General features: G+C 42.2%; 1 protein-coding gene across 10 annotated transcripts in view; it reads right to left on the bottom strand.

The window, feature by feature from the left end:
- Positions 1-17,453: 17,453 nt before the first annotated feature.
- Spata16 (spermatogenesis associated 16) overlaps positions 17,454-26,684 on the bottom strand; it is a 380,391-nt gene continuing 371,160 nt past the window's right edge. For 5 of the 10 annotated variants that reach the window (XM_063282699.1, XM_008760900.3, XM_063282700.1 and 2 more), the window contains one exon: positions 17,454-17,734. In XM_063282699.1, coding sequence (XP_063138769.1) covers positions 17,612-17,734 — 123 coding nt within the window. In that variant the 3' untranslated portion in view covers positions 17,454-17,611. Of the gene's footprint in view, positions 17,735-17,794; positions 18,064-26,684 lie in introns of those variants that run through there. The other 5 variants (XM_039103603.2, XM_039103601.2, XM_039103602.2 and 2 more) reach the window with 3 other exon arrangements.

Raw genomic sequence — 26,684 nt, 5'->3', positions numbered from 1 at the left:
TGATTTTTCTTTCTTTTTTTTCTTTAGGTATGCATGCGTGATATGCCTATATGCATGTTGACTTTTGTGTGGGTGCCTGTGTGCTGTGTGGCACTATGTTTGAGATGTGCACAACCACCTACTCATCCCAGATAAGGAAACAGATGACAAAACAATGTATACATATCACTGAAGTACAACTTGGTGACACAATAGAGGTTTGATGAGGCTACTTTCAGGAATATGGATGTAGTGAGAATTTTACTTTCTTAAAAAAACCCAGTTATGTTATATGAATATGTTTTTGTCTTAATCCCAGGTATGGGATAAGAGGCAGCTTCTCAGCAGGTGATTATGATTTGTGTTGTGCACTAGCAGGGGCGTGACTTTTGCCAGTTGCAGGTAGCTTACTTCTGGGGACTCTGGAAAGTCCCCAGTATAAATGGGAGAGGCCTGAGAGGCCTGTGGTGGTATCCCTGTGCTATCACTGCTGCTGGGTCTGTGTTGCTGCTGTTTCTCAAGTGGTCCTGAGCAAAGAGACAAGAAGAACTTGGAGATATCCTGACTGTGAAGATTAGACTTGCCACAAGGAACCCAATGTCCCTAATCATCGGAAAGTGGTCTAAAGAGATCTATGCTCTCTTTCCCCTCTAACCTACTTTCTGTCTAACCTAGTATTGGGGGAGTGTTGGAAGGAATTACGGTGGAATAAGGGTTGCAAGGGAGGTAAAAGTATAAGAACCAAATAAAATAGCTAAAAAACATGCCGACATATGGGTGAGGAGTTACGTACAGGAGCAGAAATGACTCAAAGGCAGATGCATCACCAAAGCACATCCCAGCATTGAGAGACAACTCAAAAATCTGGAAACCTGGAGCAACTGCACAACCTGCAGGCAGCTCAGCAGGTTGGAGAGTGTCTTCTCCAGGTAGCTCAGTTGATCTCAGCCTTTTCTAGGCAACCTATCTTATCTGCTTCTTATAGCCTACCAGGCTGGTCTTGTAGGCAGTTCAGCTTGTTTGAGGTTGACTCTTAGTTGCCTTTACTGTTTATGCACTCTTGGAGAAGGAGGGACCTAGTGAATCTGTTGAGTTTCAGGGACTTCCTGAAGTTGTCTTGAGTTGTTAATTTTCTGTTGTAATGAGCTTATGGGAGGACAGAGTGTCTCACCTCCATTTCCTTAGAAGGTCCTCTTGTTTCACCTCTTTATAAGTATCCCGTCTTAAATATCCTTTTGTATTGCTTCCCTGTAGGTTGATGTCATTATACAGGTGAAAGCAGACAAGATAAAACTAGGCCTGTCATTAAATGAGAAGGAAGGGAGGCAGGAACAGAGGTTTTAGAAGGAGGAGGAGGCAGCTGAGAGAACATGGCAGCAGACATTAAGATTCTCCTCTGCACATAGTTACAGGTTGTTATGACTATTCTTAAGGAACGGATGTGTACAGGATTTTGTGTTGTCTAGATAGGCAAAGTATATCTTATTAATTGGATGAAAGGATATGGTGTGATGTGTTCTTTCAGGTGGTAACTTAATTGTTTCAAGAGAGTGTCTGGTGGTGGAATGCACGGCCCATATGGAATTGGGATGTGTATACCTAGTATGGTGGAAACTAGTCAAGAGAGCTGTGAGTGAGGGTGGGGTGGCCTGACAAGGTAGGTACCATGTTGGAATGGCTCATGGGCAGTGGGTCAGAAAGTACTTGGGGGCATTGTGGAGCTGCTGAGATAAACTAATGCTAGTTCCGAAGGCCTGCTGGAGCTGGAACTAGAGAGAGAGTGAGACCATCAGGGTACAGTGTGGTGCGAAACTGTTCCTCCTGGTTTATATTTTTACTGCAATACTTTCCTGTTCACATTCATGTCTTAATTTTCCCTTCAAGATGAAAGGTTTTAATCTCAGAGGAAAATACCATACAACAACATGTGTATGGAGATGTGAGTGTATATATGTTCACATGCACATGGAAGGCAAAGGCTGATGTCAGGGTCTTTCTTGGTGCTTTTTACCTTATTCACTAAGGCAGGGTCTCTCAGTTGAACCTACAGCTTTCTGAAATGGCCTAGCCCTCCTAGCCAGTGAAGAGGCACAAGCAACCCACCCTAGTCTCTGTGTTAACCCTTGGTGCCAAGTCTCCCAATCCCTATTCCTTTTGTCAAGTTAAACAGCCAGCACTCTCCCCTCCGTGCAGATGTCCCCTGCCTTTGAAGGAGGCAGAAAATTAATGCTCTTGAAGTGATAAGGCCCCCACTCTGGAACTATGGGAAAGAGGCAACCAAATGCTCCCAGACAGCTGTGGCTGACTTGTCAAAATACACTAACTAGCCTCTGATAATGGAATGCGTTATTTCTTCCCAGGGCAAAAAGGTCTTTTTCCAGATGTATGGTCCCACCTTGCTGTCTGAACAAATGTTATTGGTCTTGAAGGATAGCATTCTTTTACCCCTCACCCAACCATGTAATGCCAAGGCTCAGAAAAAAAACTCTCTCTCTCTCTCTCTCTCTCTCTCTCTCTCTCTCTCTCTCTCCCTCCCTCCCTGAGCCCCTAGACTTGGGGAATCACATTCCTAACCTGCAGACCAAGGCTGTGGCCCTAATCCAGATTCAAATAATAAAGGCTCTTGTGTGTATTTGCATCGGTGTCATGATCTTTGGTGGTCTCCTGGGGTTCCCACGAACTGGGCATAACACTCGTTTGCTTCAGATGTTTTGCCTCTATGTTTCATAAGTACTGGAATTGTAGGTGGGTTCATCCAGTATTTACGTGAGTTTTGAGGATCTGAATTCCCTTTTCATGACTGGATGCCAAGAGCTCTGCTCCCTTTGCTATCTCCAACCCCTTAGCATTTGTGGATTCTTTCTTTCTTCTTAAAGTTTTCTACATTACTTCATATTTATTTTATCTATTTAGTTTGTGTGTATGTGTGTACATGGTGTACACAAGCATACCCATGTTGTGACACTCAGGTGGAGGTTAGAGAGCAACTCTTGGGAGGTGGCCTCCTCCTCCTGCTGCCTTGTGGTATCTGGGGCTGGAACTTAGGTTATCAGGGCTGTACGTCAGCATATCTACCTGCTGGCCCATCTCACAGTGACATCTTTTGTTTGTGAAATACTCTGTTTTAAAAAAATTATTTGGGTTCGGTCCCCAGCTCCGAAAAAAAAAAAGAACCAAAAAAAAATTATTTATTCACTTACTCTTTAAAAAATATTTATTCACTTAACATCCCAACACCAGCCCTTCTCTCCTTCCAGTACCCCCCCACATAGATCCTCCCCTAGTCCCCCTCCTCTTCTCCTGTGAGAGAGTAGGACACCCCCATCCCCACCCCACCCCTACAACAAGTCACTGAAGGTCTAGGTGCATCCTCTCCCACTGAGGCCAGACAAAGCAGCCCAGTTAGGGGAATGGGATCCACAGGCAGGCAACAGAGTCAGGGACAGCCCCCTAGTTGTTGGGGGACCTGCGTGAAGACCAAGCTGCATATCTACTATGTATGTGTGGGGTCTAGGTCCAACCTATGCTTGCTCTTTGGTTGGTTAACCTGGACTCTGGGGACCCCTAAGAGTCCAGGTTAGTTGACTCTGTTGACTTTCTGTGGAGTCCCTATCCTTTTCAGGTCTCCTAAACCTCTCTATACCTCTTCCACAAGATTCCTCAAGCTCCATCTAGTGCTTGGCTATGGGTCTCTGCATCTCTTTCCATTGGTTACTGGGTAGAGGCTCTCAGAGGACAGTTATGCTAGGCTCCTGTCTGCAACATAACAGAGTATCATTAATATTGTCAGGAATTGGTTCTTGCCAGTGGGGTGAGTCATTGATTGGCCACTCCCTCCATCTTTACTCTTATCTTTGTCCCTGCACATCTTATAGGCAGGACACATTTTGGGCGGAAGGTTTTGTGGGTGGGTTGGTGTGCTTATCCCTCCACTGGGAGTCTTGCCTGGCTACAGGAGGTAGTCATTTCAGGATCCAAATGCCCCACTGCTAGGAATCTTAGCTAGAGTTGCCCCCATAGACACTGGGGCCTCCCCCTCTCCCCAGTCTCAGTATTCTGGCATGTCCTAGAGATGTTCCTTCCCCGACTCTCTTTCTCCTCTGCTCTCCCTATACCTGATCCCCTCTCCCCTCTCCTTCAACCTTCACCCCACTCAGAGAAGAAAATCTCCCTGCTATGTAAAAATCAGGGGATGAAATTCTCTTAACAGTGACTCTTGACCTTGAGAAACACAGCTCTTGTATCACACTTAGATTTTATCAGGGCTACTTACTGAAAGGAAAGGTGTCTACTCAGGCCCCTCTTAGATCAAGTTCTCAGCACAAAGGAGATTTATGTGCCGCAGAGGGACAGGGGGGCAGAGAATGAGAGAAAAAGACAGAAGATAGAGGATGAGGGAGAAGGGGAAGGGAACAAGGCAGAAGGAGGAGGGGAACTATGTGTGGGTGGAGGTGGGTGTGGGGTGGGGATAAAGGACTGCTTCTGGATAGAGAGGAGACCCATAGGGCATATAGGAAAATGGTGGTTTATAAAAGTAAAGAGGAAATCCTATGTTAGGTGTTTAATTTTAATTGGTGATAATTAGGTGAGCCAAAGGGGGCTTTTCATTGCTGGACTTCAATACTTTGGTAGGGAGACCTTGGTAGTCAGCCTCAGGAGGGAGTGGTCAAATAAAGGAATAGGAATCGATGGCAGCTTTAGGAATGCAATCTAATGGTTTCCAGCAGAATTTCAGAGGGAATGGGGGAGAAGGGCAAGGCCTGCCTGAGGCATGTCCACCATGTTCAGACTGGCCAGAGTCCCTTCATTTACAGAAATATGGGTGACGCAGAGTGGCCATTGTGCGTAAGGGCAGTTATTTTCCTGCCTGTATCTCTGTGCATTAAGGTGCACACTCTTACTGTCACCTCTGTCCTCAGTCGTCTGCTCTCGGGCTTATCTCTTTCCTCTTCCACTTTCCATCCTTTTCCTCTTTCTTCCTTCTCCACATTGAATTTTATAGTGGTGATCTCAATAAATATTTGTGTCCCTTGATATTAACAATGGAGCTTATTATCTCAGATTTCTCTAGTTCAATTTGTTTGTTTCCACCATCGTGGTCATTATTGGGAAATAACGTTTGAACCTGACACACTTTTCCAAGTCCATCTTTTCCCTTTATTTTTTGAGAAATACACTTACTTTTCTTTCTTTACAAAGATTTATTTCATGTGTGTGGGTACACTGTTGCTGTCTCCAGATACACCACAAGAGGGCACCAAATCCAATTACAGATGGTTGTGAGCCACCGTGTGGTTGCTGGGAATTGAACTCATGATCTTTGGAAGAGCAGCCAGTGCTCTTAGCCAGCCCGAAGTCCACTTTCTTTACACGGGATTAGCTTTCCAATGTCTTTGTAGCTTTTACTTAATGTGAACAAGGATCTGGAACTCTTAACTATTGTGTCTTTGAGTAACATACACTCAAAATTTACACTTGTGAAAAAGATTTTATTCTGACTTTAGTTTTTCATTGTCTCATTTCAGGTCTACAAAAATAAAGTAGCAAGTCTGCCTTTACTAGTTGGTCTTATGATTTTAGAAAATCTCTATACATTAAAATTCCATTTTCATGTATTATTATCTTAATAGAAATGTTCATTTTGTGGAAGGAAAATGATTGATGCACATTTGAATGATTCTCAGGAATCTCTCGTATCCCCTTTATTGCATTTTGATGTGGCTGAACTCATCAGTAAAGGGGTGAAGTTGGAATTGTAGCATGTTTTATCATCCACCCTACCATTACTCAATAAAAATGCTTTTTGAATACAAATTTTAGAGAAATTTCCCAGTTTTCTTTTTCTAAAAATATATTTGACAGATAGAATGATCTTGGGCTTGATTCAGGATTGGGACTTCATGGCATTCTTTTAGCTCACTCACACTGGTGAGGATGACCCACAGGAGGAAGATCTGACATTATCCTTCTATTCTGCAAATGGAGAAGGGCAGAAGGGCCATGTGCCTACAGATTCATTTCTAGAAAGTGTCAAAAGCTTACTCTTTCCTTCTTTCCCGTGCTCCTCACTTTTATTCTTGTCTATAAATTATTTGGTAAAGTTTATTTTATTGTAAAAAATGTGGGGGCCCCTGAGGATTTAAAAGAAAAATTCCCTGCTCTCTGAAATTCTATAGTATAGTTGAAAAAAAAAGTAGTGTAGCTGTGTGTGAAGCACTTGTGTGTGCACACGACCTTGGGTTCAGTCTCCAGCTCCAAACCAGCTCCCCAAATACTATACATCTGATTCTTTCTCATATGTAATAGAGCCATGCTATTGGTATGGAGAGAGAATAGGATGGTTTATCTGCCTGAACTCGGGGGAGAGGAGGAGTGAGTAGATAAAGGTTTTAAAGAATAAGTGGCAGTTTAAACTGGAATGTTAAACAGTAGAGAAGAGATGGAGTGACAGATGGTCAAATGTAGTATCTGGCACCACTAAAATGTACACTGCTTGGGGTGGGAAGTTCAGTTGGGTTGAGTCTTAAAGTCTTCCTGAAGGACTAGCCTATACTGCAGAAGGGAGCACTGCCCCTGGGAAAGCATAGCCTATACTGCAGAGTGGGAGCACTGCCCCTGGGAAAGCATAGCCTATACTGTAGAAGGGGAGCACTGACCCTGGGAAAGCATAGCCTATACTCCAGAGGGGGAGCACCGCCTCTGGGAAAGTATAGTCTATACTGCAGAAGGGGAGCACTGTCCCTGGGAAAGCATAACCTATACTCAGAAGGGGAGCACTGTCCCTGGGAAAGCATAGCCTATACTGCAGAAGGGGAGCACTGTTCCTGGGAAAGCAGTACAATGATGGGTTATAAAAGATTGCTCTCATCCCAGAGTGGGTCAGGGATCAAAGTAAACAAACAAACAGAAAAAACCAAAACCACACAAAAAGAACCTAAAGAATGAGCTTGTTCCACACATGACTGTGAGTCCAGCTGCATGGGTTGAAACATGGACCTCAAGTGGATGCTGTTAGGAGTGGGACCTTTGGAGGCAATTAGGCCATGAAGTTAGATTCTTTGGTCACAGAAGACTGTCAGAGAGCTTGTTTCCTACCTTTGCTGTCTAGATGAGGACAGAGCACGGAAGCATACATCTGAAGCCAGGACCTGGGCTCAGACCAATCACTGGGTCTGCTGTGTCTTCCTGTGGACTTTCTACTCTTTAGAACTTAAGAAACTTGTCTATTGCTCCATCTGCTGTAATTTGTTGCAGTAGCTCTAATGGAGACAAGACCAGTGAATAGTACTCAGAGGTAATGCAGAAGGCCTGAACTAAGATAATGGCAGTGAGGACTAGAGTGGGCATATTTGAGATAAAAAAGATTATTTCTTTAAAATGCAAAAGGGAAAAGTCTTCCTTTTCCTTTTCTTTAAAGTTCTGCTTAGAATTCTTGTAAAACATGAGCATATTTAGTTTAAATTTATTTCTTTATTTTTACTTTCCCCTTTCTTTCCTTCTTTCTTTCTTTCTTTCTTTCTTTCTTTCTTTCTTTCTTTCTTTCTTTCTTTCTTTCTTTTTTGAGAGAAGTGCTTGTATTCTAAGTTGGCCCATGCTCATGTTTATTATATAATGTCCATGCTTTGACTATTCAGTGCTGGGGTTATGTTTGTTCTAAATATATATATACAAATAGAATGATCTTGGGCTCGATTCAGAATTTGGATTTTAGAGACATTATTTTTAACTCACTCACACTTGTGAGGACAGTCTTGCTGCTGTGACATACTTCATAAACCAACTTAAGGTAGAATAAGCATGTATCGGCTTAAGTACACCCATAGTACCCCCAAGATGGGATGATTTGGAACGGAGGTCGTCATAGAAGTTGGTCTTCCTGTGCTAATGTCTGTGAGAAAGAGAAATGAAAAGAAAACGGACTGAAAGTCCTTTTCGTTTAAGGTTTATTTTATTTGTGTGTGTGTGTGTGTGTGTGTGTGTGTGTGTGTGTGTGTGTGTGTGTGATACAGGAGGCTAGAAAAGGAGTGTTGGATCCTTTGGAGATGGAGTTATAGGTATTTGTGAGCTGCCTGACACAATAGTGGGGAACAGAACTTGAGTTCTCTGCATGAACAGCAAGAGCTCTTCGCTGCTGAGACATCGCTCCAGCTCCAGTTATGTTTTAAAAGACATAACTTTCTTTTTGTTCTGAAGCCACTTCATAGCAGCTCAGTTTCTTACATGGTCCCCCATTATCACAAATTGTGCAGTCAAGTTCCCCACATTTGGGGAAAGGACAAAGTTTAGCCTATCCCAAGTGCAATGGGTGAGCCTTGCCCTGGGAGAACCACCTTTGTGATCATGGCTCTTCTGCTAGATCTTTTCTTCCCCTGTATCTTTTTTTTTCTGAACACCCATCTCAGGTTGTCCTGAACTCGTATCTCCACCCCAGTGCCAGAGATCCTTCCTCCTTGCCACTGGTGAGGTGCGCCACGAGACAACACTATTGGCCAAAGTGCAAACTCTTCAAGACAGGGACTGTTTTTCTCACTTCTGTGCCAGAGGGGGCACACTCAGTGTCTTGGCTACTTTTCTTGTGGTTGTGGCATAGTATTGCATAAAACTAACTTAGGGAAGGGTCAGGGTTGGAAGGTACCGTCTACCCTGAGGCAGGAGTAAGATAGCAGAAGCAGAACACAGCTGGTCACATTTATCCACTGTCAGGGAGCAGACGGTGATTAATGTTTGTGCTGGGCTGGTCTTTTTATTTGTATTCAGCCTATGACCCTGGTGGTGCTAGGATGCTGCTGTCTACAGGCAGGGTAGCCCATCTTACCTCCTTTACACATTTCTGGAAACTCTCCCACAGGCAAGCCCAGAGGTGTGGCTCATAGGTGGCTTTAAATCCAGGCAGGTTGCCAAGCAAGAGTCACCGTCACATTTATATTTAAGAGTCTTTACTTTGTGTCACACTGGGTAGGAAATTCTGATCTGTGATCAGTTTCAACCCCTAAGCATGCACATGAGTCCCCGTATCATGACTGAGGTCTAGGTTACATCACGAGAGAGCCAATTCACTTTATTTTGTTTCACAATAATTGTCCCACTGTTCTGTGGTTTTGTCACACAGTTAAATGTTCTTATTTAATTAGGATTGTATAGAGGTAATTTTTTCCCATCAGTATGTCAACTGGCAAGGGAGTTTTCTGTCCCTGGAGTACATACATAACAAGCATTTTGTTTCAGCCATATTCCGGATTTAATGGAGTCTTTATTGTGCATTAGTACAGTCACGTCTTTGCTACCACTTATGTTTTTATAGGGTAATGTGACTCAAGAGACCAACATTAGTTACAGATACACCCACTGTATCCATGGCTTCTCCCATGAGGAAGACACATGTATCATCCTCACAATAAAACCACAGTTCTAGTTTGCTTTTCCGTTGCTGTGATAAACACCACGGCTGAGAACAACTTGTGTAGGAAAGGATTTATTTCAGTTCACACTTTATATTTTATATTACAACTGCTTTATATTTCTGTCACTGATGGAAGTCAGAGCAGATTGTGAAAGGATGGTGCTCATTGGCTTGCTTTCTGATGCTTGCTCGGTTTACCTTTCTTTTACAGTCGGGTCGTCTGCCTAAGGATGGCAGTGCCCATGGTGGGTTGAGCCCTTTTACACCAGTTAATAATCAAGACAATTTCTCACACAAATGCCATAGGCCGGTCTGAAGTGGCCAATTGTGTTTCCCTCAGGTTTCTCTGGGCTGTATCAAATGGACAGCTGAAGCTAACTACTCCAGTGACAAACCTCAGTGCTCTTTATCTGTCTCCTATCATCCTAGCAGGAACTTTAATCTTTCCTAAGACCCTTCTTCCCATGTAGTCCCATGATGTCCTGTTGCGCACACCGGGGCTTTTGGTTGTTACTGTCTTGAACCAAGGCAAATCCTGAGGTTCTGAGGCTAGAAAGGCTTACACTAGTTAGATCTGGAAAACTTAAAGGATGTCTCTGCCTTTTCCATGTCTACAGTGAGATGTGCTAAGGGTCTGAACTCAGTAGACTCACTGGACTCAAGACCTGCCCCATCCTCTCTCCTTCTTCCCCCCATCTCATCTCTCCCTCCCTCCCTCCCTTCCTCCCTCCCTCCCTCCCTCCCTCTCTCCCTCCCTCCCTTCCTTCTTTCTTCCTTCCCCTTCCTTCCTCCCCTCCCCTCCCTTCACTCCTCCTCCTTCCTCTCCCTCCTCCTCTTCCTCCTCTTTCTTCTTCTTGAGACAGAGACCCTTTGTATTGATCCCTCATACTATAGGACAAATATAAAAAGGAATATTGCCACAGGTTGCACAGGTTTTATGCCCAGTTGTCTGGAAAGGTAGATTACTCCTGCTCCTTGAGGGCCATGGAAACCTAACACGAATACTTTTTTTCACCCCCTCTTTTTTTATTCCGTGTGTGTGTGTGTGTGTGTGTGTGTGTTTTATATGTATGAGGCTCATGCCTTCATGTGTGTGGGTGCATGCACTTGTGCATACTCCAGAGGACAGAGTAGTTCTTTGCCTATATGGCTCACATCTCGTGGGCTTGATAGTCCCATGTCGCTGATGGTAACTATATTGCACAGAGATTAAGCTCCCAGGATCATTTCTCAGTGATTCCAGGAAATGTGTATTGACAATTTTACTTGGGAACCACAAGACAGAAAGAACAGCACTGTAATAACCCATATGAATAAACAGTATCTTCATCCCTAATTGTGGAGTTTAAATTCTGCCTGGGTTTAAATTCTGGTCATGTAACTTTCAGATAGAAGGAAGTTACTACACATTCTGGGCCTCAAGTCACACACCCAAAAAGAGGAAGGGGAGGAAAAGGAAGAGGAAGAGAAAGAGGAAGGGAGGAGGAGGAGGGGGGAGGAGAAGGTGAAAGAGGAGGAAGAAGAAGAGGAGGAGGAAGAGGAGGAGGAGGAGGAGGAGGAAAAGGAGCAGAAGCAAGGATGGGGTGGGGATTGGGGATGGAGATAATGTTCTCAGGATGGCTTCATGGTGAGCTTCTATTAAGTTGTCAGGAAACATAAGGCATAATTTAATATCTTCAGTGTTTACAGCAACACACTTTATTATTGCATTTGTTCCTCACTAAAATGATCAGGGAGATCTGGGGCCCGAACTGAATCCTCCCATTTTCCCATTTAAGCCCATTTTGCTTTCCATGTTATCACCATCACCAGCCCCTAACTTGAATTGAGTGGTTTCCCTAGGATGTGAGCAGCTCTAGTCTTAGGCTTTATACTTGACAGCTATGTCCCTGGCCCCTGCTTCAATAGTGCAGGAGCAGAAGCAATGACTGATATCTAAACATCCATGGAAAAGTCTTAGAGAAAAAAATGTAGAGAGGGCTAGAGAGCCGGCTCAGTAGTTAAGAGCTCTTGTTGCTCCTTTAGAGGACCTGAGATGGAGTTCCAGCACCAACATGGTATCTCATGACCATCTATAACTCCAGTTTCAATGGATCTGGTATCTTATCAGAACCTTCATGTACACCAACCATACATGTGGTGCACAGACATACATGTAGGCACCCTCACAAACACACACACACACACACAAATGATAAAATAATAAAAATAATGAAATAAATAATAATAAACTAATAAATAACTATTTTAAAAAAGGTTTCAGTATATTAGCATCGAGAATCAAAACCTCTGGTTCCTTGAAAAATATATGCATCACAACTGCCCCAAACATATATTGAAAATAAAAGGTACAATCTTACTAATAGACATTGTTTGTACATTGTCTTGGGATAAATCTAAGATCATAGCAAAAACATATCCAATAATCAATCTTTAAATTCTCCTACTGTTTATTATATAGTGCATTTGAAGAATGATTCTGAGCTCTGATTATCTTAGGCAGTCCTAGTATTTCTGGATTTCATGCACTGAGCTCTAAGAAGAGTGTGTTTATAACTTTCAGGAAGCTCTTTGGATCCGTTTTATGATTTTCTTTTCCTTTGATGACTTGTCAAAGTTATGTGTCTACCTCCAGGTGTCACTTTGTTCCATCTCGACAGTCTGCTGCCTGTCAAGGGTACACAGTCGTTCTTTGTATCCATGTCCGTGAGCCCTGAGAACTGCTGAGTGCATCAGGCAGCATGTGAAATATTTGATTGAACTTAGACTCCATCGTACCGTCTCCGTGAATCACGCCACAGTAAATCAAGGCTGTGCTCTGCCAGTGGTCTTTCAACTTTCAATACATTTTGATTTAAGGGTACTGGTTTGTGGTCATCTCATATTTCATGAGATGGTCTCCTGTGAGCATGGGAAAGACCTAAGGCAAATAATCAGATGAGAAAGATGTATGAAATACAAGCCAGAGAGACAAGGAACAAGCAAGGGATGACCCAAACGCTGAACTGTCATTTACAAGTGTTGATATTATTGATACTGGTACACTGCTTAATGCTTCCTCCAGTGACACTCTGGACTGTCCGTGCCTGAGATCCTTGGTGGACATAGTCAGAAAAGTGTGTCTCATAAAATTCCACAGGAAAGACTTCCTATGGTTGCCTCTGTGTGAGACAGCCATTTTCTCTGGTGCAAGAATTAGTATACAGTTTTCCTCTCAAACAGGGAAAGGAAGCTGAACTAAATTAGTTGTTTCTCTGCAGAATGAAACGAAGTATTATCTTTAAAAGATTATTATTATTATTATTATTATTATTATTATTATCTTACTGTATGGCAGTAAGGAAATGAAAATAAAATTGACCATAATTACCTCACAAGAGAGATTCTTCAGACCTTATTGTATTTCTCTTCAGTTTTTTATACACATACTTTACAGTATAGCTTTAATTATGCTATGTATGTTTTTGCATCCTACTTTTTAACATTGTAAATTTGAATACATTACTAGGTTAAACATTAAATAGATGGCTATAAATCATTTAGCCTGTTTAATTATGCTGGGAGATTTTGGTTGTGTTTGCATTACCTTTCACAAAGCCCCCAAACACCTGAGTTCTTACATTTCAACACGTATTTGGTAATTTCTTTAGTATAAGTTCCTAGATTTCAGTTCTGTCAGCAGCATTAGGGAGTGCCTGCCATAACGGCATGTTTGAAGCACAAGATCATCCTGTGAAATAGCTTTCACAGCAGCAACCCGGGACTACTCCCTGTGTCTCTGTGGGTCCCTACCATGCAGATAGCACGATCCTGACATAGTGACACTACTCAGTTGACGCCTGTTCTACAGCTTGAAGTTCTGAGTAACCTTTGTCATCGTTTTCAGCTGTCAACTTGATGCCAGCTTAGAGCCACTTTGGGAAGAAGGAACCTCAGCAGAATTGCCTCCATCAGGTTCTCTCAATTGCTGATTGATGTAGGAGGGCTGAAGGGATGCCATCCACAGGGCTTGACTAGAAGAAAGGTGGTTGTCCGAGCAAGCTGGTCTGTAGAGTTCCATTCAGGTATCTGCTTCTCGCTTCTGCCTCGGCTTTCTCAGTGATGGACTGTGACCTGTCCACATAAGATGACTAAGCCCTTCCATTCTCAGGTTGCTTTTCGTTAGAATGTTTTGCCACAGCAAATGAAAGCAAATTAGAGCAGCTTTTTTTTTTAATTGTATGATCTGTTCTCAAAGGGAAACAACCTGTCACTCTTAAAGATGTACACAAGTGTGAATTAACAGTTCCAAAATTGTATCATGTGTGTAAGTTGCAAAGATTCTTTGTTACCACACCACACCACACACCACACACCACACCACACACCACACCACACCACACGACACCACACCACACCACACCACACCACACCACACCACAGCAAAGCAAAGCAAAGCAGTAGCAGACAGCGTTGCTACTTGCATTTCCTTCTTCAAAGATCCCAAGCCCCTTGCTGGTTGCTGCCATCCTCAGCAATGCTGAAGAGAGACCGGCAGGAAAGACAAGGAAGAGATGGGTGTGGTGGTTTGGGATGTTGAGGGTCCCCCCTTGCCCTCAGCCTCTGGGCTTATCTGACAAAGAAAGCAAGGCTAGACCACAACAGGGGCAATGAATTCATTATCCCTTGAATGTATCATAATGGGCAGCTGAAAAAGAGTACAGTGAGAAAATATTAATAGTTGGGGAAGACTTGTGTAGAGGGCCCATCTGTTATATTATCTACTCTTGTCACTTTCCCACAGATTTAAAAAACTTGAAAATAAAAAGCCAAAGAAGAATATGGAAAGATGGCTTAGGGATGAGTTAGCCCTGGCTACTTTCGCAGATGCCCTGGGTTTGATTCCCAGCACCCACCTGGTAGATCACAAACATCTGTAACTCTGGTTTCTGAAGATCCAACACCCTTGTGGCCTCCCTGGGCACCAGCTACACACATTCAGGTACTTATTCACATTAAAATATAGCAAAACAGAAAACAACAAAACAAACATAGCACCAAAATTCCTTGAGGAATAATCAAGAAATTATGAAAAAAAAAAAGATCAGGTGCTTGAAATTCATGTAGATGTGGATTAGGAAATATGATTTTTGTGAGGTCACAGGGCTTCCCTGAGATTCCTTTGTGGTTATCCAGTGGCAGTCCTCCCAACACAGATTATGGGCAGATTTGCTCACTCTCATGTAGTCATAATTTGTTTAGGTATGGTCTTAGAGTTACTATTGCTATGATGAAACACCATGATCAAAATAAGAAGGAAAGATTTTATTTGTCTTACGTTTCTACCTCAGTCCATCCTGAACAGAAGTCAGGTCAGGAACTCAAACAGGGTTGGAGGCTAGAGGAGCTGATGCAGAGACCATAGAGGGGTGCTGCTTACTGGCTTGCTCCTCATGGCTTGCTCAGTTTGCTTTATTATAGGATCCAGGACCACCAGCCCAGGAGCACCTACACCTAGCACTTACAAGGGGCTGGGCCCTCCCTCCCTGTTAATCACTAATTGAGAAAAATGCTCACCTACAGTCCAATCTTTCGGAAGCAGGTTTTCAGTTGAGGCACTGTCCCCTCAGATGACTATAGTTTGTATAAAGTTGACAATAAAAGTATCCAAAACAGGAATTAAAGTAACCAGAACAGGAATTTTGGAAGAGAAGTTCTTCCTGGCTCTAGAGGTCAACAGAACTCTGTTCTTAGCAAAAGGGTAGCAAGTAGCATGGACTAGACGTGCGGTGAATATTATTGAAAAAGGTCTGAAAAGAGAAAACAGTATATTTCTCTTGTGTTTGGCCAAGAAGTCATTTCTACATTTGCATTTAGTGTCTTGGAAATGAGTCTCTCTTCTTTGGTGTCGTAGATATAGGTCAGGTTAGAGCAGATTAAAGGTAGATAAAGGCAGGTGTATTAGGAGGCAGCTCTAGGGTGGCTTCACTGATCTTACACATTCAGGTTGAAGGGGTTTTATGGGTCTTGGGCAAGGGTGACAATGTGAGCTAGGAGCTGAGAGTTTGCCCATATAAGGTAAAAAAAGACAAGCCCTGGATGGACACGCATGGGTGAGTTCCCTGAAATGAAAAGGGGAGAACTGATGAGAACTGAGTTATCCAGGAGTTTTCTCTCAGCAGGCAGGGATGGGTTGGGGTGGTTTCTCTGTGTGGGAGTGGTTGGGGGAAGGAGAGCAGATGGGGCTTTCTAGCCTGTGGGGAGGGGTGCATGGGGGTGGTAGTGAGCAGGTGTTCCAGCCTAACACCAAATAAAATTCCCTATCTTCATTTCAAGGAAATGGCAGAAAAGATCTCATTTCTTACAGTTAAACTTTGCCTTTCACTTTTTTTATGGGTTTATATGTTGAGTGCATGCATATGGTCAGGTGTGTGTGTGTAACTGTGTCAGCATGTGGAGGTCAAAGATTGACAATGTCTTCCTAAATTGCTTTCCACCCTGTATCTGCCTCCTCACTCCTGACCGCACACCCAGCTCTTTACAGGGGATGTGGTGGATGCAAATTCAGGTCTCACTGCTTGTCCACTGGGATATTTCCTTAGTCTCCTCCACCCTAATATGTAATTCCTGGACAGTGGGTGAAGGGACTCTGGTTAGTATGGTGGGTGTGGCAGGCCTTGCTCTTCTCCCCCATTCCCTCTGCCTCACTAAAGACCATTAGATTATATTCCTAAAGCTAGCCACCAAGGTCTTTCCCCCTTATTTGGCCACTTCCTCCTCCTGAGGCTGACTTCCGAGGTCCAGCTATCCAAGTATTAAAATCCTTCAATCAAACCCTCTGCTTTGACTCTCTTCATTCACATGCTCAATTAAACCAAAACACCTCATCCTAATGCAAGGTTTCTCCTTGAAATAGCCATTTTCCTATGTACCACATCTGTCTCCTTTTTATCCAGAGGTAGTCTTTGTCTCCCTCCCTCCCCACCCCCAGGGTCAAATTCCCCTCCTCCCCTTTTCCCTTATTTCCTCACCCTTCCTCCTCAGCCTCTAACTCCTGTCTCTTATTCCCTGTTGTCTGCTCTACAGGAGTCAATAAGTCTCCTTTGTGCTGAGAACTTGGTCTTGGGGTATCCTGAGCCAGTACTTAGAGTGGTCAGAGGTATTAATATCAGCCAAATGGAAGGCTAAGCCTCTCCCATTCAGCTCATGTTCATAAAAGGAAATAGTTTCTCAGTGCTTTTAGAAATGAAATGTTCTGGTATGAGCTTAGTGACAAAAAAGGAGCATCTTAAAGCTCATGGTCTTTACTTGCTTGTAGTTAATTAGTCACTAATGTTGTGAGAGGCGGGCAGTGGAGGTGTAGTCCCTGTGGGGTGTGGAGGAAAGGGAGCCATTTGATAAAAAGTAGGAGTTGAATAAATGATGCCTAGAGAACCTGAAGTCCCAACTGGCCCATTTCAATATTTATGTCTTGAACTATTATGACTACATAAAACTCTCATATGTTAAGAGCAGGCTCTCACTTAATCTGTTCCTTTGCTACTTCATTGTATCAAGAAATGCTCGTACTTGTCATGCTCTTGTTTTGGAGGTTCTGTAAGACCTAATTTATTATTCTTAATATTTATGAGTTGCACTTATCTGTTTATGTTGCTTTCTATCCGAGTCCCTCCTAACATCCCTGTTTCTAAGTCCTCTTATGGGCATTAGTTGGGATCTCTTGAGATAGCTTCTGATTCACCACACTCATGCCAAATATGTGAATTTATGTTTTGCCTAAAGAGCAGGTAAAATGCAGTATAAAATCTCCAGAGGAAGGAATGGAGCTCTCAATGAGAGAACTGAGAGTATCAGCCAAGCAACAGATGCACATATTTTTAAAGAACCGAGAAAGTATACTATCAGCTTCATCATTTTAAATGGACACTTATCTGCATGTGACATGTGACTATTTTCTAAGAAGCACACATGATTATGTGCATCCTTGGGTAGATGTAGCATACCTTCGTCAAGTCTGGAAAAAGAAGGCAGATGAAGCAGTGGTTATTACATGAGCTCTTTAAACAACAAGAATTTGAACATGAGTCAAGTCAAATATGTTGACAAAATTTATTCCTACCAGTGAAAAGTAATGAAATATAGACTGTCTTTGCCAAGGGGGGTGTGCCTGAGCCCTTTAGTGATGGCCTTTGTTGCCCAGAGCCAATATACTCCAGCTTCTCTAGACACCCCAGTCAGCCTGCTCCCTGGTTTCTAGTTTTGCTGTACAGTTTGAAGTCTCTTCATTTTTGTCTTCTGCCTTCGAGCAGTTCTCAGTTTCTTAGTTTTTAAGAAGCTGTCTTCTAGTTGGTACAGAAAGTCTTCTATTCGTCCGACCTAGAAGAAATAACCAAAGAGGGTTTTTGTTGTTGTTGTTGGTTTCTTGGGTGTTGATGTTTGAATATCAGGTGTCTCCAGAGGCTCCCATATTTGAACCCTGGCCCCAGCCAATGGTGCTATTTTGCAAGGTTGTGGAATATTTAAGATGTGGAGCCTCCGTAAAGGAAGTGAGTTACTCAGGGGGAGCATTGAGGTTTGGCTTCCCTTTGCTCTCTGCTTCCTGATGATATATCCAAAGTGACCAGCTGCCTCCTGCTCTGCATCCAGGCCTTCCTTTGTAGGATGTCAGTCATACAGGTGAAGGCGGGTACAAGATAGAACGAGACCTGTCATTGGACAAGAAGGAAGGATGGGCAGGAGAAAAGTTTGAGGGAAAAGGAGGAGACTGGAACGGAAGCAGATGGGAGAGAGAAGCCACTGAGAGAACATGGAGGCTGATATTAGGATTCTACTCTACACCTTTACAGGTTGTTGTGCATGTTCTTAAGGGATGGATGTGTATAGGGCTTTGTGTACCTAGGTGGGCAATTATATCTTATCAATTGGATCAGATCTTGTTATGTTTTGTGTTCTTTCATGTGGTGATTTAAGTTTAAGAGAGTTTGTGGTGATGGAGACACTGGACCGCCAGGGAATTGAGATGTGTATTTCTGGCATGGTGGCAACCTGCCTTGGGAACTAGATAGGTAAAGAGATTGTTACCAGGCTTAGAGAGAAGCCTTCGGTAGTGTGAAATGGGATGGAGCAGAGCGGGTGAGACACTTTGTTAACTGAGATGAAGATATCTACCAGATATTTTGGGGCACAACGGTGCCAGACCTGGGTGGGGGTGGGGGGTAAAAAACACCATTTTTTGCAAATCAAAACAACCCTGAGATTTCACCTCACACCAGTGAGAATGGCTAAGATCAAAAACTCAGGTGACAGCAAATGCTGGTGAGGATGTGGAGAAAGAGGAACACTCCTCCATTGTTGGTGGGATTGCAGACTGGTACAACCATTCTGGAAATCAGTCTGGAGGTTCCTCAGAAAATTGGACATTGAACTGTCTGAGGATCCAGCTATACCTCTCTTGGGCATATACCCAAAAGATGCCCCAACATATAAAAGAGACACGTGCTCCACTATGTTCATAGCAGCCTTATTTATAATAGCCAGAAAATGGAAAGAACCCAGATGCCCTTCAACAGAGGAATGGATACAGAAAATGTGGTACATCTACACAATGGAATATTACTCAGCTATCAAAAACAATGACTTTATGAAATTCGTAGGCAAATGGATGGAACTGGAAAATATCATCCTGAGTGAGGTAACCCAATCACAGAAAAACACACACGGTATGCACTCATTGATAAGTGGCTATTAGCCCAAATGCTTGAATTACCCTAGATGCCTAGAATACATGAAACTCAAGAAGGATGACCAAAATGCGAATGCTTCACTCCTTCTTTAAAAGGGGAACAAGAATACCCTTGGGAGGGAATGGGGAGGCAAAGTTTAGAACAGAGGCAGAAGGAACACCCATTCAGAGCCTGCCCCACATGTGGTCCATACATATACAACCACCCAATTAGATGAGATGGATGAAGCAAAGAAGTGCAGGCTGACAGGAACCGGATGTAGATCGCTCCTGAGAGACACAGCCAGAATACAGTAAATACAGAGGCGTATGCCAGCAGCAAACCACTGAATTGAGAATAGGACCCCCGTTGAAGGAATCAGAGAAAGAACTGGAAGAGCTTGAAGGGGCTCGAGACCCCTTATGAACAACAATGCCAAGCAACCAGAGCTTCCAGGGACTAAGCCACTACCTAAAGACTATACATGGACTGACCCTGGACTCTGACCCCATAGGTAGCAATGAATATCCTAGTAAGAGCACCAGTGGAAGGGGAAGCCCTTGGTCCTCCCAAGACTGAACCCCCAGTGAACTTGATTGTTGGGGGGAGGGAGGTAATGGGGGGAGGATGGGGAGGGGAACACCCATAGAGAAGGGGAAGGGGAGGAGTTAGGGGGATGTTGGCCGGGAAACCGGGAAGGGGAATAATAATAGAAATGTAAATAAAAAATACTCAAGTTAATAAAGATGGAAAAAAACAGCAAAAATAACCCCACTATTTTTTTTAAAAAGAATTTTACAAGAACATTCCTTTGTGTGCTGTACTTCATTTTTTCTTAAATCATACACCAACGTAGAACCCTCTTCCCTCAAATGGCTTCCTTTTAGGTATTTGGTTACAGCAGTGATAGAAGTAACTGGTCCTGAACCTTGGGAACATGGAAGTGAAGAATTTATAGTTCAGTCACAACCACAAGCCCTGTTCAAGCACAGTGAGGTTGGATGTAAGGGAGACGGAGGTTTCTCTTTTTGACTCCCTTACTTTCACACTGCAGGCTGTAGGAGCTGGTTTTCCTAACACAGTGGGGATAGAGAGGCTCATAGCTTCCACGTTCTTCCTGGCAGTCAATGAATCCAGGAATTTCAAAAGAATGCATGGTAAAAATGTAACCATGGCTGTTTTCTCTAGCTCCGTCATGAAAACCAAGAGAGAAAATGCATCTGGCCTCTCAGAGGGAAGCTGGCAAGTCTAGCATTTCTGAAATAGGACCCTGGTCACACAGGGGAAAACTGGATATTCCACATTGGCTTGGCAGGAGCCATTGCTCCTTGAAATCAAAGTACATTTGAAAGTAAGTACATTTTCTTAAAAAAACCAACGAACCAACCAACACCACACACCCAAGGAATAGTGTGAAACAATGACGCCCAGAATAATAATTCTCTGGAGAAGAAAAAGTATTAGTCTTTTTTCAAAGAAAATCTGCAGGTATCCACTGGAAGCTGGCTGGATATATTTTATAATGTTTGTCTGAAGAACTACAGGATAAAAATTTCCATATATGCTGAACTGGGCTCCATGAGAGTCAGTAGATACAATTCATACTTAGCCTTGCCTCCCAGAACCTGCACACTGTATTAGTCTAACATCACTCACTACAGAGCCCATTGTCATTAACTTAGCTCAGAGCTGGCGTACTTACCATTCAAGGTACCATCTACTTAAGATAAAAGCACTTAGAACTTCAATTTTCCAATTTTGAGTCCTGCTCTTAAACCATCTGATTTATCATTCAGGGCTATATCCAAAAGATAATTCGGATTGTCAAAGCAAGAGTAATAAATGGCCAAGCTCGCTCGTCTGCATGTTATGCTAAGGACACATCACTCCAGGTGTAATGAACTTCGACTGTGTTCCTTAAGAAAACAGATAACTTATTTATGCAAAGCAATTCTTTCAGAGAACCTTTCTGTAGTTACAATAGGTAAATATCTCCAAAAGCACATTGTCATTTGTGATGTCTTGTCCTTGAGGAATCATCAAAATAACCTGTGGTCAAGCCACTATTTTATTTTATTCCCTATATTCTACACTATCCAATTTCCAGGTGATTAGTGAGTAAAAACAAAACAAAACAACCAACAGCAACAACTAGGAAAGTCATTAAACAATCAACTGGAACACAGTGGCAGACACTATGGATCCTTTGCTAGCTGAGTTGCTGACACCTCCCTGTCATTCTTACTGACAATGTATCATTGTCAACATCCCTACAGTTACAATGTTCCCAATAGGCTCAAATACAATTTGAACTGAGAATTACACTTCAGTGAAAACAAGCCTTCTCTAACAAGAAAAAAAAAATAGTTCAAAAATGAGCGCTGCTTTCATTTTGTTTTGAGCAATTGTTTTTAGTAACAGTAGTGTTGGCAAAGTGGGTTTCCTTACATTAAAAAAAAAAGGACAAAGATATCTGAGTATTACACTGGTCTGGCATTTGTCAGTAGTCCCAGCACTTGGGAATTGGGGCCAGGGGGATTTTGAGTTGAAAGCTAGCTTGGGCTATAAGCTAGGGGATCCTATCTTAGAGAGAGAGAGAGAGAGAGAGAGAGAGAGAGAGAGAGAGAGAGAGAGAGAGAGAGAGAGAGAGTCAACATGGTAGAGAGTAGGAGAACAGAGTCAAGTGGTCTAGCTCGACCCCTCATGTAGCCCACACAGATCCCAGCGGACCTCTCCCATTGCCCTTGCTGTCTCATACCCCTCCGTCTGCTTTAGGCCTGTGATCCATCTTTTCCCTCTGTGGACCCTACTGTCTTTGCATTTATGTTTAAGTGCCAGTGCGTCTGTGGAGTCTTCTTCCATCAACCAGCCCAGGTGGGCGTTAGTTATAGATTCCCATAGCAATTCACTCATCTCTGCATACTACAAATTGTTTTAAAAACACTTTAGATTTATTTTATGTGTATCAAGGTTTGGCTTGCATGTATGTGTGTGCATCATGTGTGTCCTTGGTGCTCTCAGAGGCTAAAAGAGGGTATCAGATCCCTACAGCTTCTATTACAGATGGTTATGAGCCACAATGTGGGTGATGGGGCTCAAACCCTGGTCGTCTCCAAGAGAAGTAAGTGCTCTTAACTTGTATCTCTGGCCGCAATGTTAAGGTTTTACTTTATAACTTATGAAGATTTAGATATCTGTACTGTCCCTCATTACCAGAACCTAGGATATGACAGCCCCCTAGTAGCCCTTCTCTTTCTAGGAAGGGAGTTGAACAGATGCAGAAAACAGTGATTTTTTTAACCCTGCACTCCAACTGATACAAGTATTCCATAAAACCAGAGGTCTTCTTTTCCCTTGTCAGATAAACAGATGCCGTGTCCACAGTCCATCACTCCACCACTGTTATCTAGTTTCTAGGCTGGCAAAGCAAGGCAAGCCAGTTAGAACAAAGAACACTTGGCATGCATCAAACAGCCCTAGGCATGACTCAGCAGAACTGTGATGTTCTTGGCTTGGCTTACTATGTCCTTGCTCTGTGACACCAGGGGAAGTCATGTGTACTTCCTGGGCTTCAGGTCTTACTGCTGTTTTGTATTATGAGAAGGGTGTCCCAGAAAATTCTAAGGTCACACCTAGTCACACCATTTCTTGACTTGAACTTGCATGAGATTTGGGTAGTCTAGTCCTAAGGATATACCCACATACTTTCAGAGGTGGGGGCATTCTCTTAGATCACACCATTTTATCAATGACATAGTCTGCAGGAAAGTTAAGTCAATTTTTGCTTGTTCTTACTGAAGGACAAGAGAGCTGCAGAATGTTTTAGAAAGGCTGGGTTCTTATTTTTCTCTTTTAAGTCAAAGAAAGAAAAACGCTGGTTCAAGGGAAAATAGATTCACATAACTAAGAACAGATTGCAAATGATAGAAATTTCTATAAAGCCCTTAGGGAAATGAAACACAAAGAAATACATGGGTGATAAAGAGAGAGAATGTGCTGATGTGGGGGCATGGATTTTTTAATCTCTTTTTGATACACCATCTATTTGCTTAACAGTGTCAGGCTGCTTGGTCACTTGGAGACCAATTTTTCCATTTGCAAAGTGGGCAGGTAGCATTTCTTTACATCTGTGTGTCCCAATGCTGACTTGACATTGCAGTGTTGTGGATAAGGGGATGCTGGTGTTTGCAGAGAATTTTGGATGTCTGATGACTGAGGGGAGCTGAGGTTCTCAGGTAGGGCAGGCTCTATTCTCCTCTGTGTGTGTTGGTTAGCAGTCATATTGAAAAGTTAAGAAACTGTCATCAGGTAGTTGATTTGTACATATTTATACATATAATACATTCATACATTTTATATATATTTTCATGTTGTCCAGGAAGGCTTCAAACTTATTATATAGCCACCACACCAAGACACCTTGTTTTTGTAGTGTTGGAGATCTAACCTAGGGCTTCCTGCAAGTACTCTACCAACTGTGATATATATATATATATATATATATATATATATATATATATATATATTTAATCTTAGGGCCTTGTAATTCCTATCCAAATATTACTATTATAAGTTTCAACATAAATTAATATAGATTGTCACCCTTGAAATTCATTTATTAAATTCCTAGTACTTCAAAGACTTAGTCTTAATTTTTATTTATTCAACTAAAACTTAATAGATATATGCAGTACCCAGATCCCACCAAGAGAAAGCTGGTCTCCAGGAGTGCTGACACACCTGAGAGCACAGGTAAGACCACCACTTCTGCTTCAGGGGGACCTGCCCAGAGCCCTCAGGACACAGGAACCAAGGAGCAGTCTGGGAGAGGATCCTGCTGCCTGTGCCCGGAGCTGACCCTGTGATACAGCTCTCTGGACCCAGATCCCACAGGAAGAAAGCGGGTCTCTAGGAGTGCTGACACATAGGCTTACAGGAAGGTCAAGCCACTGTCAGAGACAGCAAGACCACCTAACACTAGATGTAAGTAAATGGCAAAAGGCAAGGGCAAAACTTAAGCAAAACCTTAAGGCCACTTGACATCATCAGAACCCAGTTCCCCCACCACAGTAAGCCCTGGATATCTTAACACACTGGAAAAGCAAGATTCTCATTTAAAATCACATCTCATGATGATGCTAGAGGACTTTAAGAAGGGCATAAATAACTCATTTAAAGAAATGCAGGACAACACATGTAAAAAGGTAGAAACCCTTCAAGATAAAACATAAAAATCCCTTAAAGAATTACAGGAAAACACAACCCTGGGTGAAGGAATTGAACAAAACCATTCAGGATCTAAAAATGGAAATAGAAACAATAAAGAAATCATAAAGGAGACAACTCTGGAGATAGAAAACCTAGGAAAAAGATCAGGAGTCATAGACACAAGTATTACAGAGAATAAAAGAGATAGAAAAGAGAATCTTAGCAGCAGAGGATACCATAGAGAACATTGATACAACAGTCAAAGAAAATGCAAAATGGAAAAAGCATTTTTAGCTCTTTAGCAAAAAGCTCCTAACCCAAAACATCCACGAAATCCAGGACACAATGAGAAGATCAAACCTAAGGATAATAGGTGTAGAAGAGAGCAAAGACTCCTAACTTAAAGGGCCAGTAAATCTTCAACAAAATTATAGAAGAAAACTTCCCTAACCTAAAGAAAGAGATGCCCACAAACATACAAGAAGCCTACAGAACTCCAAACATATTGGACCAGAAAAGAAATTCCTCCCATCACATAATAGTCAAAACACAAAATGCACAAAACAAAGAAAGACTATTAACAGCAGTAAGAGAAAAAGGTCAAGTAACATATGAAGGCAGACCTATCAGAATTACACCAGACTTCTCACCAGAGACTATGAAAGCCAGAAGATACTGGGTAGATGTCATACAGACCCTAAGAGAACATAAATGCCAGCCCAGGCTATTATATGCAGTAAACTCTCAATTAACATAGATGGAGAAACAAAGATATTCCATGACAAAACCAAATTTATACAATATCTTTTCACACATTCCTACAAAGGATAATAGATGGAAAACTCCAACACAAGGAAGGAAACAACACCCTAGAAAAAGCAAGAAAGTAATCTAATTTCAACTAACCCAAGAGAAGATAGCCACACAAACATAATTCCACCTTTAACAACAAAAATAACAGGAAACACCATCATTGGTGCCTAATATTTCTCAATGTCAATGGACTCAATTTCCCAATAAGAAGACATAGACTAACAGACTGGATACATAAAGAGGACTCAGCATTTTGCTGCATACAGGAAACACACCTCAGTGACAAAGACAGACACTATCTCAGAGTAAAAGGCTGGAAAACAAGCAAAATGATCCCAAGAAAGAAGCTGGAGTAGCTATTCTAATATTTAATAAAATTGACTTCCAACCAAAAGTTATCAAAAAAGATAAGGAAGCCCACTTCATATTCATCAAAGGAAAATTCCATCAAGATGAACTCTCAATTCTGAATATCTGTGCAAGGGCACCTACATTCATAAAAGAAACTTTACTAAAGCTCAAAGCACACATTACACCTCATACGATAATAGTGGGGGACTTCAATACCCCACTTTCATCAATGGACAGATTATGGAAACAGAAACTAAACAGAGACACAGAGAAGCTAACAGAAATTATGAACCAAATGGACATCTATAGAACATTTCATTCTAAAAAAAAGAATATACCTTCTTCTCAGTACCTCATGGTACCTTCTCAAAAATTGACCATATAATCAATCACAAAACAGGCTTCAACAGCTACAAGATGACTGAAATAATCCCATGCATCCTATCAAATCACCACAGAGTAAGGCTGGTCTTCAATAACAAAAAAGAATGACAGAAACTTACATAAACATGGAAGCTAAACAACACTCTACTCAATGATAACCTGGTCAAGGAAGAAATAAAGAAAGAAATTAAAGACTTTTTAGAATTTAATTAAAATGAAGGCACAACATACCCAAGCTTATGGGACACAATGAAAGCAGTACTAAGAGGAAAACCCATAGCTCTGAGTGCCTCCAAAAAATAAATTAGAGAGAGCATGCACTAGCAGCTTGACAGAACACCTAAAATCACTAGAAAAAAGAAGCAAATACATGCAGGAAAAAACTCAGGGTGGAAATTAACCAAGTAGAAACAAAAAGGGACTATACAAAGAATCAACAAAACCAGGAGCTGGTTCTTTGAGGAAATCAACAAGATAGATAAAGACTATAAACAAGATAGATAAAGTCAGACTAACCAGAGGGGACAGGGAGTGTATCCTAATTAACAAAATCAGAAATGAAAAGGGAGACATAAAACAGAATCTGAGGAAATTACAAAAACATCAGATCCTACTATGAAAACCTACTTTCAACAAAACTGGAAAACCTGGAAGAAATGGACAATTTTCTAGATAGAAACCAGGTACCGAAGTTAAACCAGGATCAGATAAACCATCCAAACAGTCCCTTAACTCCTAAAGAAATAGAAGCAGTCATTAAAAGCATCCTAACCAAAAAAAGCCCAGGACCAGATGGGTTCAGTGCAGAATTCTATCAGACTTTCATAGAAGACCTCATACCAATACTG

This window comes from Rattus norvegicus, chromosome 2, assembly GCF_036323735.1.
Source record: "Rattus norvegicus strain BN/NHsdMcwi chromosome 2, GRCr8, whole genome shotgun sequence".
Classification (NCBI taxonomy): domain Eukaryota; kingdom Metazoa; phylum Chordata; class Mammalia; order Rodentia; family Muridae; genus Rattus; species Rattus norvegicus.
The sequence above is the reverse complement of the archived record's forward strand: the minus strand, read 5'-3'. Positions and strand labels throughout refer to the sequence as shown.